The sequence below is a fragment of the Penaeus japonicus genome, unplaced genomic scaffold (assembly GCF_977035675.1).
Source record: "Penaeus japonicus unplaced genomic scaffold, GWHDUDI00000001_assembly GWHDUDI00000018, whole genome shotgun sequence".
NCBI classification, from domain to species: domain Eukaryota; kingdom Metazoa; phylum Arthropoda; class Malacostraca; order Decapoda; family Penaeidae; genus Penaeus; species Penaeus japonicus.
Window position 1 is genome coordinate 3312049 of NW_028234420.1, and position 15000 is coordinate 3327048.

The 15000-nt window shown below is 24.0% G+C and overlaps 2 protein-coding genes across 2 annotated transcripts in view; one reads left to right on the forward strand and one right to left on the reverse strand.

The window, feature by feature from the left end:
• The window catches only part of LOC122259246 (uncharacterized), a 19780-nt gene extending 6953 nt beyond the window's left edge, over positions 1-12827 (forward strand). The window contains exons 5-9 of the mRNA XM_086546370.1: positions 1133-1263; positions 6642-6827; positions 7833-7946; positions 8147-8793; positions 12823-12827. Coding sequence (XP_086402496.1) covers positions 1133-1263; positions 6642-6827; positions 7833-7946; positions 8147-8793; positions 12823-12827 — 1083 coding nt within the window. The remainder of the gene's footprint in view (positions 1-1132; positions 1264-6641; positions 6828-7832; positions 7947-8146; positions 8794-12822) is intronic.
• Positions 12395-15000, reverse strand: part of LOC122259247 (ATP-dependent RNA helicase DHX30) — a 22045-nt gene continuing 19439 nt past the window's right edge. Inside the window, exons 14-16 of the mRNA XM_086546371.1 lie at positions 14034-14247; positions 13451-13711; positions 12395-13063 (exon numbers count right to left, since the gene is read on the reverse strand). Coding sequence (XP_086402497.1) covers positions 12850-13063; positions 13451-13711; positions 14034-14247 — 689 coding nt within the window. The 3' untranslated portion in view covers positions 12395-12849. The remainder of the gene's footprint in view (positions 13064-13450; positions 13712-14033; positions 14248-15000) is intronic.

Here is a 15000-nt window from a genome sequence, read left to right on the forward strand (position 1 = left end):
TAGATGGCACCACTTTCTCCTAGCAAAAGCAGGAGAGTGAGCCTTGAATGACACTCATCTATGGTCTCTAGCAAGCACTATCTCTATAGGGTGATGGCACATAGCAAGTTCCCGACCTTTTGCTCTAAAGTACCGCAGATGAAAGATGTGCAGGCAGAACGACAGGAGGAAGGTGACTCACACCATGCCCAATGCATACAATGTGCCCCTGTGCCAGTATGGATGCCTTTTATTGTGGCACTCACTGTCAAAAGCACAAATTTCCTTCCTTTTCCCTACTTCTTCATTTTGGATGGTTATAAGTTTCATGGTCGTTCGTGACAGTACACAAAAGGCACTAGGCATGGTTTGAGTCACCTTCCTCTTCTTGTTCTGCCTGTACATTCTTTATCAGTGGTACTTTGGTGCAAGGTCAGCAAATTACTATGTACCATCTCTCTCTAAAGATAGTTGTTGCTTGAAACCGTGGAAAGGTGCCATTTAAGGCTCTCACTTGCTGGTGCTAGGAGAAAGTGATGCCATCTAAGTTTTGGATGTTAGGGGAAACCCAGTAATTATGATTGTAATTATCATCATCAGTCACTTATTACTCATAGTACACACCAGTCGTCTGGTCTAAACTCCTGCGTCATGTATGTCATGACACCCGTCCACAATGGGTTAAATACCCTGGGCAGAGTCAAAACCACCCCATGTTATCAGGTTAACCTTTTTTATTTTTTATTTTTTTATTATTCAGTAATTTAAAGTGGTTGTTGGCCTTAATCTTTTTGTTACTATGGTATTTGTAAGTGATGCAATGATTTCTTCACAAATAGGCATGAAAAAAATCAAATATGATGAGAAAATATCAAATTTGTTTAATCATTGTTAAGCATGTTGGTCCTACGTTCTATGACACCCACATACACTCACATCGTAGGGTCATGCACCTTGTAGGGAAAGCATTTTTACCCAACTGTGAGATAAATGTATATGTATGTAACTTATTAATAGAGGAAAAGGGAATACAGTATATGGCATTAAATATGTGATTCTGTGTTGAGGAATCTTATACTTTTCTCCAGAATCAAAACCTTATAACTAAAGCAAACAAAAGAACTATTGCTGACTGAATGAATCCCCCTTTCAGATCAATCGTGACAAGCACCTACTGACTCACACTGGTATGGCACCAAAGCAGCTGTTTCCGTGTTTGACGTGTGGAGTTGCATTCTACAACTTCAGGGCCAGGAAGTTCCACATGGACTCAGCACATAAGGGGTAAGATATATAAATGTGTATATACATATATGTATTTATATGAATGTGTTAACCCATTGCAGATGGGGGATAGATGCACTTGCCCATTCTCTAGAATGGGTTTTATTTCAGAGCGAGGGTGATTCACACAACATACTTTGACTTTCTCCACTCTCTCTCTCTGTCACTCATTGTAAAACTAGAGCTATATATATATATATATAGAAAATATTATATATATATATATATATATATATATATATATAATATATATATAAATACATAAATATATATAAATACATAAAATATATATAAATACATAAATATATATAAATACATAAATATATATATATATCAATATATATATATATATATATATATATATATATATATATATATAATAAATATATATATAAATATATGTAAATATATAAATATATGTATATAATTATAGTATATAAATATATTTATATATATATATATATATATATATATATAATATATAGTGATTATATATATTATATATATATATATATATATATATATATATATATATATATATATATATATATATGAATATATATATATATATTATATATTCTATTATATATATATATCATGATTAATATATATATATCATATATATTATATCTATATATATATATATATATTTCTTGTTGTTTATATCTATATTCAGACATATATAGTATATATCTATCTTTATAATATATATATAAATATATATATATAAATATATATATAAATATATTATATATATATATATACACAAATATATATATAATATATCTACATTATATATATACACCACACTATATATATTATATATATATTATATATATAATATATAAATATATATAGATATATTTAGTTGTTGTCGATATATATAATATATATATATAACCACTTATATATATATATTTAGATCATTATATATATATATATATATATATTATATATATATATATATATATATCTAAGAAATATATAAAGGCATATATATTATATATATATAATATATATTATAAATATTTATATACAGACATATGATATAATATATATATATTATATAATATTATATATATATACATATATTATACGCCACCCTATATATCATAAATATAGTAAATATAAATATATTATATATAGAATTATATAAATATATAAAATATATATGCTGAATGAGTGGTGAGTGATAGTATATATAATATATCATATAAATATTTATATATATATATATTTAATATATATATGGGTGTTTAAATATTATTATATAATAATATATAATTGTTATTGATATACTATATATATATTTAATATTATAAATATATATAAATATATAATATATATATATATATAAATATATATTTATATGGTGTATATATATATATAAAATATATATATATATATATATATATATATATATATATATATATTATTTATATATGATTTACATATATATATCTATATATAGTGTTTTTTATAATATATATATAGATAAGATTTATCGATTATATATATCATATATTCATATAGAGAGTTATATATATTGATATTTGATATAAATATATGGCTATATTGTGAGTTATATATTTTATGAGTTGATATTAGATATATTATATATAGATGATATATATATTATTATATTTAGTATATATTCTTATATATATATATATATATATACTTTGATATAGTGTTATATATATATATGTGGGATGTTTTTGTGGGTGTGTTTTTTTGTTGTTATCATAGTGTTATATATATATATATATACTATAATTGATAGGTATATAAATGTTATGGAGTTATTGTATATAAAGATGCATTTTTATATATATATATATTATAAGAGTGGGTTTATATACTATAATATATATATATGAGTTGGTAATATAACTATATGATATATGAGTATATATATATATAGTATAATACTATATAATCTAGATATATATATATATATATAATTGAAGGATAGTTATATGATATATTAGTAATTAATAATATATATAGTATATATATAATATATAAATATTATAATTATATTATTATAGATATATATATAAAATTTAGATTACATATATAAACTATATATACTATATATATTTAATTATATATATATATTTATATATATAATATATATATATCTCTATCATAGATTTATATATGTTATAAAATATATATATATATATTTAATAGATTAATATATATATATAATTATATATATATATATGTCATATGGTATTATATAAACTATTTGATATATTAGTATAAATTATATTAATATTTAAGTAGATATTGTTGATAATATTCTAGTGATATATATATTATTGATATATATATATATAAAATAATATATATAATATCAATATATGTTATAATTATATGATATAAACTATAGTATATATACTAGATATATATATTTATATTTATATGTTGTTTTATATATATAAATATATATATATTTATATAATATTATAGCTACGTATTGATATATAGATTTATAAATATATAGCATATATATATATCGCTTATATACTTATTGATGATATTATAGTATATATATATATATATATATATATGAGATAGTATATATATATAATATAATATATATATATATAGATAGTATAGATGCATATAAATCTTTAAGATTACTATAATATATATATATATATAGCTCATATATATATATATATATCTACATATATACGAGATATATATCGTATATATATATACTGTGATATATATATATAGTATATTATATATATATATATTTTTCGCTAGTATATAATATATATATATTAATATATATATCATTTCTATGTCAATTAGATATATATATATATATAATATTAATTAATATATTTATAGATATATATATATATATCTGTCTATATCATATATATATAAATATATGTAAAATTTATACATATATAATTATATATTTTTTACGATATTTATATTAGATATATATCATATATATTTATACATTATTGATATATATTTTTTTATATATATATATATATATATATATATGTATATATATATCTTATACTTATATATATTGATAAATATATATATATATATATATATATATATATATTTAATATCTAGTTATTAAATATATATATATGCTTATATTTATATTATATATTATATATCTCATGTAATATATATATATATATATTTATATATATATAATAGATATCATTTATATATATGTTATATAATTATATATATCAATTATATATAGTTTATATGATTATTATATTTATATATATTATATATATATTTTTAAATATATATATATATTTATATATATAATTATATATATATATATATATATATATAATATATATATAATTAATATATTTTATATATATTATTATAATTGTATTGGTATCTCTATATATTATATATATTTATATATTATTCACTATATATATATATATTGATATATATATCATATTTGATATAGAGAATTATTTATTGTTATATATTCTATATATATTTATATATATGATATGTATATATTATATATATTTTTATAATATATAGTTTATATTTATATTTTATATATATATATATTTATATAGTTATATATTTTATATATATCTTATATAACTTATATATTATTTATATATATATAACCTTATATTTCATTATATGAATTATATATATATATAGTATAGATATATGTACTATAGTATTTATATATTCCCGTATATTTCATATTTTACTTATAGATATTTGTATATTTTATATATCATAGTATATACTATATATATTTATATATGATATCGCTTCTATATATATATTATAGCTATATATATATTATACTATATATATCTGAGATATATCGATATAGATGCTTATATATATCTGGATATATAGATATATATTTAGATATATATTTAGGTATACTATTATATATTATATCATACTATATATATGTATATATTTTTATACTATATATATATATTTATATGTATATATTATTTATATTATATATTTTATTTATATGTAATATTATTAATATATATATTTATTAGTATATATATATATATTTACTATGATATATTATATATATATGATATATATGTAAACATATATATTATACTATATTTATTATGGTATATATTTATATATGTAGTACTATTATATTCTCTATGAATATTATTATTTATCTTATTTATACTATATATATATATATTTATATTTATATTATATTTATATATATATATATATATATAGTAAGATAAGGGAGAGAGAGAGAGAGAGAGAGAGAGAGAGAGAGAGAGAGAGAGAGAGAGAGAGAGAGAAGGGGGGGGGGGGGAACAGTCTGCGCTTCCAGGATGGCATAGAAATAATTTTCCCTCTCCCTTTAACTTTTGGCTAGTGCTGGTGCCGTCAAAGATCACCCATCCTAACAGCCAGTTAGCTCCCTGAGCCCCCTGTCCATAATGGGTTAAAAATTGAGCTTGACCCCTTCACTATGAGCAGTAGAAAATAGCGTCACTATTGAATGTAACATTTTTTAAGCCAATATCTTAACAAGTTTTAAGCCAAAACCTCACCATAATCATCATGTACTATATATCAAATATATACATAATGAACCTCTTCCCCCTGTGCATGCGACAAGTTATTTACATGGGTTGGGAGGAGGGTGAGAAGAGTGACCTTGGTGAGAGACCTCAGTGACTCAGAGGACAAAAGAAAACGGTTGAAGTAGTATGGTAAACTAATCATAATCAGTTACATTTTTATATAATGTTCCATAAAGAAATTATAAAATTATTGCTAGTAGGGTACATCTGTAACTCTCCTGGTATAAGTGAATCACACTCCTATGTAATAATAATGAAAGTCAAATAAGCCATTGTATCATATTTGACCTATATTCTGAAAGATCTCGTACAATATCCGGAAGAGAAAAAAACAGTAATGCTAATACAAATCGGCCATGATGCATTAGGCGTGTCCTCGGATTTGTCACGAGGGCTGCGAGGACACAGTATATGTGTCCTCGTGTTCAAGGGGTTAAGTGTCTAAAGTCTTCTCTGACATGGAAAATTGTCAAGGTCAAACCCTGTAATTACCTCTCTGCTGGCCATGCTAGAATGTAGTCCAACTTCACAAATGACTAAGATTTTATGTATTCAGTATCTGTGATATCAGCCTAAAACAATATATGTTTAAAAAATTCTGAATAACCTGACTACACTTACTGCCAATCATAAACAGAAAAACTAAGTGGTTGGTTGAAAGGTGGTAGAAGATAATAACCCTGTCAGTTTAATGTGTTACACACTATTGTTGGCAAAAGTATATACAGATGATATAGTGGCAAAATATAATCTATTCTCTGTTTTCAACAGAGCAATCCGCATGGTAAATCCAATAAAGACTCCAGCTCCAAGCTTAAAGATTGTTCTAAACAATGCCGGAGAAGCACACAGTGTGTACTACTGTCACCTTTGTGGATGTGAGTACCAGGTCAAGTACAACCTGCAGAAGCACTTGTCAACCAGGCATACAGAGGAGGAGAGAGATGCTGTACCAGAGTAAGTTTATTTTATTTTCCTTTCCTCTTGAGGGAAAAGATTTTCAATATTATGTTGTGTTTAATCCATTAGTTTGTTTTTTATGTGTTTTGTTTAGAATTCTTTTTATTAACTTTGTTGTTTTACTATTTTGATTAGACTGTCAACAACAGGGCTCTTTTGGCTCTACCTAGACATCACTGGAGTATTTCGAAATGCACAGGCCGAACTCCGCAGGCTACTTGTCCACTGAGGTGGTGGCCAGCTGCTATGCGCCCAATAACCCAGCAAGCCAGTCATATAAAAAGTCATGACATGATATCACATCCCTGACAGGAAGACAAGCCAGGCCATGACATGTTATGATGTCATCCGTCTTTAAGAAATGACATTGCTCAGTATATAATTGGGTGTTTCTACTTTGTCCCAATATCATATCAGAAAGCATACTGTGTACATTTTATTATTATCCCCCCCACTCCTCAGTTGATAAATGGTGCTGGTGGCAATTTCTGGACTTTTATCTTTACAAAACTCATAAAGGAATTTCCTCATAGTAATTTCTAACTATAGCTGTATTCAGAGAGGTTTGCCTTTTCCTTTCCAATAGTAGGTGACCTTGAAATCTTGTTAAATATGTAGTGGTATCAACTGCAGACAGTTTGCTCTGTGTTAAATTTTTTTTTTCTTTTGTAGCTACTATATGCATTTTTTTTTATACTCTATATTTTGAAATTTTGTTAAGAATAGCGATCATGCTCATTCAAACTCCTGTAGATTAATATACTTAAGTGAAATACTCCCCTAATTATGCATACCTGAAGTAACTGACGTTATTAACACAATGACGGCGGGGTGTCACACCTGTTTGACACGGCAAAATGCCTGATGACGGGGCGACACACCAGTGTGATGTCCCTGAAGCGATATTACTTAGGCCCGGCGTAGGGGTTGCCAGTTCTCACCGGGCCCGTTGGCTACAGGTTAATGCTAATGTTTATCTTCATCTGTCTGCCACATCAACAGAGAAGTTATGCAGTGCAATGTCTGCTCAGCATTATTCTACTCCAAAAGAGCGTATGAGGCGCATAATCACCATCATCGCGAGAGTGACCTGTATGCCACCAATGAGGAAATGAGGTAGGGTTCCTTATGCATTTGGAAATTTAGTCTGTATATTGTCAAATGGCAGTGAACATAAATACTCTGTAAGTACACAGATTTAATATTAGTGCATTACTTCAGCATACAAGCAAATGCAAAGGTATCATGATCAGTTGTGCAAAACTTAATCTAATTGAAGTGAATGGATTATCATGGCTTTTATTATATTTTTCAAGGCAACAAGTTGTTCAAAGAATTGACCAAGACTTTGATCAAAGGCGAGTCCCCACTACCGTAGAGCGTTATCTCTCTGCATCTGCCGTAAGCTCTAATCGTTCAGCCACCTGGCGTAACATCAGGGCAGCTAAAAGGAATCAAGAAATGGCACAGACTTCTCCGCAATGTGAAGCAACTCAGGAGAAGAGTGTACCTCTAGAAACCACAGATACGGAAAACAGCTTGATTCACAGTAAAGCAGATGATATCAGTACCATGAATGACACCATGAGCACAGAGTCTCCCAATGTAGTTGACTGCTTTTTACAGGTGGGTGACTCGTGCTGGGAATCACAAGGGCAAGTCCGTAGAAAAAGAATGATGGATGATGCTGAAGAGGAACAGGAGATCAGCAGACTTGGAACTGTGAATCCCGACACAGTTATGCCAAATCCTGGAATGGTATTGGGGCAGAGTACTGAATATATAGAGAGCAATAATGAAAAACCACAGAAAAGAAAAGAAATGGCTGAAAAGACACAGGAGTATGAAGGGATGGATTCTGAGAAGCAGGATCTATCTAAATTGGAGGAAGAAAAGCATAAAAGTCACACTAAAGAGGATTACAAATTTACAGGAAAAGAGTTGATGGAGGAAAATCCCGGTGGTAAGTGAAAGACTTTTTGTTGGCGGAAAAAAAAAAAAGAAAAATGTATTATAAATATCTATAAAAATATAAAAAATAAAAATTCAAAAAAATTTTTTTTTTTTCAATATATTTTTAATAAAACCCAAAATTTTTTAAATATATTAAAAAATTTTCTTTTCAAACTTTTAAATTAAAAAATAATTTTAATTAAAAACCTACAAATTTTAAAAATTTTTTAAGAGTAAAATTGGGAGGAATTAATGAGGGAAAAAAGATTTTTAAAAGAGAAAAATTAAAAATTTAACTTTTAAATCTTTATTTTATTTAATTAAAAAATAAAAAGGTGGGTGTGTAAAGTTTTTTTATTTTTGGGTTTTTTTTTTTTGGTTTGTGGAAAGGGGTTTTGTTTGGTTTTTTTTTTTTTGTTGGTTTTTTTTGTTTTTTGTGGTTTTGGGGGTTTTTTAAATTTTTTTGTTTTTTTTTTTTGGGGGTTTTGGGTTTGGGTTTTAATGGGTTTTTTTTTTTTTGGTTTTTTGGGGGTTTTTTTTTGTGAACCCCGTATATAATATATAATTTATATATAAAAAATATATATTATATTTTAAAAATATTATATTTATATATATATATAATATATATATTTTATATATATTATACCATATAAATTATTTTAAAAATATATATTTTAAAATTATAAAATTTTATATATTTTAATTTTAAAATATAAATATATAAATATATATCATATTTTATATATATTATTTTAATCTATATATTATTTTAAAAATAAATAATACATAATTAATAATTTTATAATAATATATATTTAATTTTTAAAATAATAATATAAAAAATTAAAATATATATATAATATCAATTATATATATATATATATATATATATGTTATATATATTATTCTATATGTAATATTTATATAATATATTGTATATTCTATGTATATTATACATATATGGTACATATATTCTATATACATATATCCATATATATATAAATCTTAATATAATATATATATTATATCTATATAACTTATACATTTATATACATCTAAATCTCCATTTATATTTACATAAAAATACATATTTATCATATGTTATATATATTATACCTATTTACATATATATATAATATACATTATATGGATTTATATATATATATTATATATATAATATTAATTATATAATATATATATATGTATGTTTATGTTATATATGACTATTAATGTATATATATGTATGTTATATATATGTATATATATTTAGCTTATATATGTATATTATATTTATATGTTCTATATGTATATTATATTAGATATGTATATATATACATATATGTATCTATAGAATTATGTTTTATATATGTAGATATATAACATGTATATATATCATATACATATATACAAATATATATATACATATTATATATATGGCATATATATAAACATAGATACATAGATAAAATATTATGTATGCATTATATACATGCACTTTATACATATTCATAGATATACTGATATAGATACAGATATATTACATAGATATACATGTATAAGACATTAGAGATATACATATTATATTCAGGTAATTATACATATATATATACATATATATATACATTTTATGTAATAACAGTATATACATAGATATCGTATACTTATATAGAAACAAATATATACCATATACTATTATATATAGACATTATATACACATAATATATACATATATTTAGACATACATATATAAATACATAACATATATATATACATCAGATTTATATATATATATATATATACGTTATATATATATTATATATAAATCTACATATATATACCATATATAGACTTCATATATATTTTACATATTATATATACAGATATGATACATATATATATATTCATATATTATATTCATATATATACAATATATATATTCATATATATTATATACATATAAACATATATATACTTTATATATATATACTATCTATAACATATTTAACATATATATACATATATATATACAAATATATATTATAAAATATATATATACAAATATATATATATACAAATATATATATATATATCAACAAATATATATATACAAATATATATCTATAATATATATACCTACAGACATATATACTTACATATATATTACATTTATATCTATATATATCATATATAACTTCACTATCTATACATATATACATATATATACATTTAAAAACTTATACCTATATATATACATTACATACATATATATACATATATATAAACATTATATTATATATATATATATACATATTTATACATATTTATACATATATATAAATACACATATATTTAATATATATACCATATATCTATATACATATCAATAACATATATATATACATACAATATTTCTATATACATTATATTTATATATATATTTCCCTACCTATATATAACATACATATATATATACATACATAATATATATACATACAACTATATATATACATACATATCTATATATTAACATACATATTATATATACATACAACATATATATATACATGCTTATATATATATACATACATTATATATATTATATATATATACATACATATACGCACTATATACATAATATCTATATACATACATATATATCTATATACATATTATATATATACAACATGATATATATACATACATATATATTACATAAATATAATTCATATACATATAATATATATATAACTACATATATATATATACATTACAGATATATATATACCGACATATATAGTATCCCCATACATATCTATATATAAATACATACATATATATATATAATACATCATATATATTATTATACATAACATAAATATATTATATACATACATATATATATATCCATATTATATATTACATACTTTATCTATTATATATATATCTATATATACCCAAATATAATACTATATACATACCATATATTTATACCTCCATATATATATATATATACATACAAATATATATATATATATATTCACATTACATCATATATATATACATAATATTATATATATATTACATAATATATTATATACATCATATTCTATATACATAATATATAAATATACCATACAATATATCTTATATACATATATATATATATACATACCTATATTTTATACCTTCCATTCTATTAATACAAATTTTTATATATCTACATATATATATATACATACATTATATATATATTACTATAATATATCATACATAATTATGTATACATAGATCACATATTATACCATACATATATACACCATCCCTACATATATAAACAATACATACATAATATATATAAAAAAATACATACATATACATTATATTAATAAATACTATATATCTTATATATATATCTATGTAGCTATTTATTTGTAATTGCATACAAATATGTAATTTATATACTATCTCCATATATATATATATATATATATATATATATATATAGATATATATATATATATTACACATAAACATAAATGTATACACATATAAATACATATATAAATACAAAAGATCCCCATCAGCATTGGAGTAAATGATAATCATTATTTTCTTTTACTTTATTAAAAAGGCACAAGAAATAACTTTGTTCATTTTATAGGTACCTTGGCAGGCATTATGCTAACAGATATTTATATGTATTACCAAAGTATATACAGAAAAAAAACAAAAGAGAGTCAGAACTTTACTCATTTCCAAATACAATAGTACCAGATTTGTCAATAAATCATGACAAACTTATTATTGGAATTCATATATTCAACTTATTATTTCCATTAACGTAAGATTTTGCATTAAAATGTCAACAAATGCTATCATTTTCAAATCCATATCACAGCACTTCTGACTTTGCTATTATTGAAACAATATTCTAATTACCTATAAAGAATTTTCTTTCCTAACATACAGACAAAACATAAAGCAGTGTTACATATCTTATCCATGTCTTATATTTTTTAGAGAAACTTACTCGCAGGTTAGAGAAATATCAAAGAAATGATACTTAGTTACCTAACTCCTCCTTTTCCTGAAGTACCAGAAATTTCTTATAGTTTTCATTGCCTTCCAACAACCTATTGATAAAATTCATCAAATTATCACAGAAAAGTTCCACTTCGTGTGGAGGAGGCACTTCATTGTCCAACCCTCTGGTCTCCACTATGTAGTTCACTGTCTCTTTCACAACATTTCTTAGCTGGAAGATGAACTTGGCTGTTCTGAAATAATGAAATATTAAGCATTAAATACCCATTAAAAACTTGTACAGTAAAATGAACATATGCATTGCCTTTAGTTTAATATCACTTAATTTGATTCAGCCATATTTCTTCTCGTAAATATGCAGAGCTAATAACCAATCTTTATTTTTTCATATATAGTCAAAAATATAGTTTATTCAAGTACTTGGTATTTTTTATTTCCTGATAAAGTACATGACCGATATTTAGTCTAAAACTTTTTATTTCATGTAAGCATTTTCTTGCTTCACTTTGTCACCGACACAAAAGGCAAGAAATATTCCAGGCCACTGGTATTTTATATCAAAAAGAAAGAAACTAACTGAAAATCTAGGAACATCAATTTACTGAACCACATAATCACACCTTTCATCTAGGAGGAATGACAGCTGTTCCTTCCCATCAACACTAATCAGCCATCCATCTTCTGATTCCTTTGCTAAGAGTTTTTGCTCAGTGAAAAGTGTCACTGTTAAAGGCTGCAGCAGAGACAGGTCACGGGCAACTGTTCTCCTCGAAACCTCATCTCTGGTGAGATTGACACACAAAAGGTGGCAAGGCATATCCTTGTCTTTTGGGAGCTGATGAAGCACACAGTCACTTCCAGTGTGTACCTGCTTATTATCCCTTGAAAAAAGAATAGAGTAAAAGGTAAAAAATTAACAGCTTGTGTTCAACATAACTTAATCATAACGAACTTAAAATACAATGATACATAGTTTCTGTAGGATCCTTGATTTTTTCAACTTATTTATTTCTAGTGTTCTATAATAGATAAATATAAATAATTACCAGTAAAAAAAGGGGCTTGTAATTTATTCTAGAATTAATAAAAATCTCTATTCAATTGACTTTCACTGGAAAGGAAAAGGAGGAGCAGATTCTAAATTCAAGATCATTTTAAAATAAAGACAAATATCAAACTGTAACAAAATTCTGATCTACTTGCATGGTTTTGATAACAAACGAGTCACTGCGGAAGATCCCTTTAGAAAACAATCCTCTCTGGAGGTGCAGAATACGGCCAACACCTGCTAGCAGCACTCCCAGGACCAGCTGGTTGTTGCTGCCAAAGGCATTCCAAGTTGAGAAAGAAGAGCTGACGTCTTCCTTATTAAGCAGAAATCCATCATACAGGTGATCAGCATACACTTGTGAAATGCCTATGAAGAAAGCATTTCAATTACTCTTCCAGTTTTAATTTTTCTGTTATCAATGTTTGAATTTATAAATAAGTACAAATTTTTCCCCACTTTTCTTTGTTTTCCAGTGCTGTTATTAATTGTAAATCTATTTAGGTTATTTCATTTCCCTTTAATCACATTTCCATATGGATATCTTTGTTAGAAAGAAACATAAAGTCATTAATTTGTATAAATTCATAATAAGAATACAGGCGAGAGAGAGAGAGAGAGAGAGGAGGAGGAAAAAAAAAAAAAAAAAAAAAAAAAAAAAAAAAAAAAAGAAAACATATTATATATATATATACTATTATATATATATATTATATATGTTTATATATTATAATAATTATATATATATATATATCCAATATATATATAATATATATATATATATATTTTCTTTTTCCGCCTAGGATCATTCCGCTGCAGGACGGAAGGCCTCTCACGTGGGTTATGGCCGTGTACCCCACCTACTGGCCCTAATTGTTCTTTTGGTAGGGGGGGGGTTTATATATCACACATATTTGTGTATACACCATTAGGCAATTCGAGGTAAAAGTTCCTTGCCCAAGGTAGGTAACAACTCTCCCAGCCGGGGATTCCGACACCTCGACTCAGATTCTTCGTCAATTCTACAGTCCGATGCTTCTAACCACTCAGTGATTTCCCAACCTTACACCTTTTGGGGGGAGGAACCCGCTTTTAGATATATATTTTCCTATATCCAAGGAT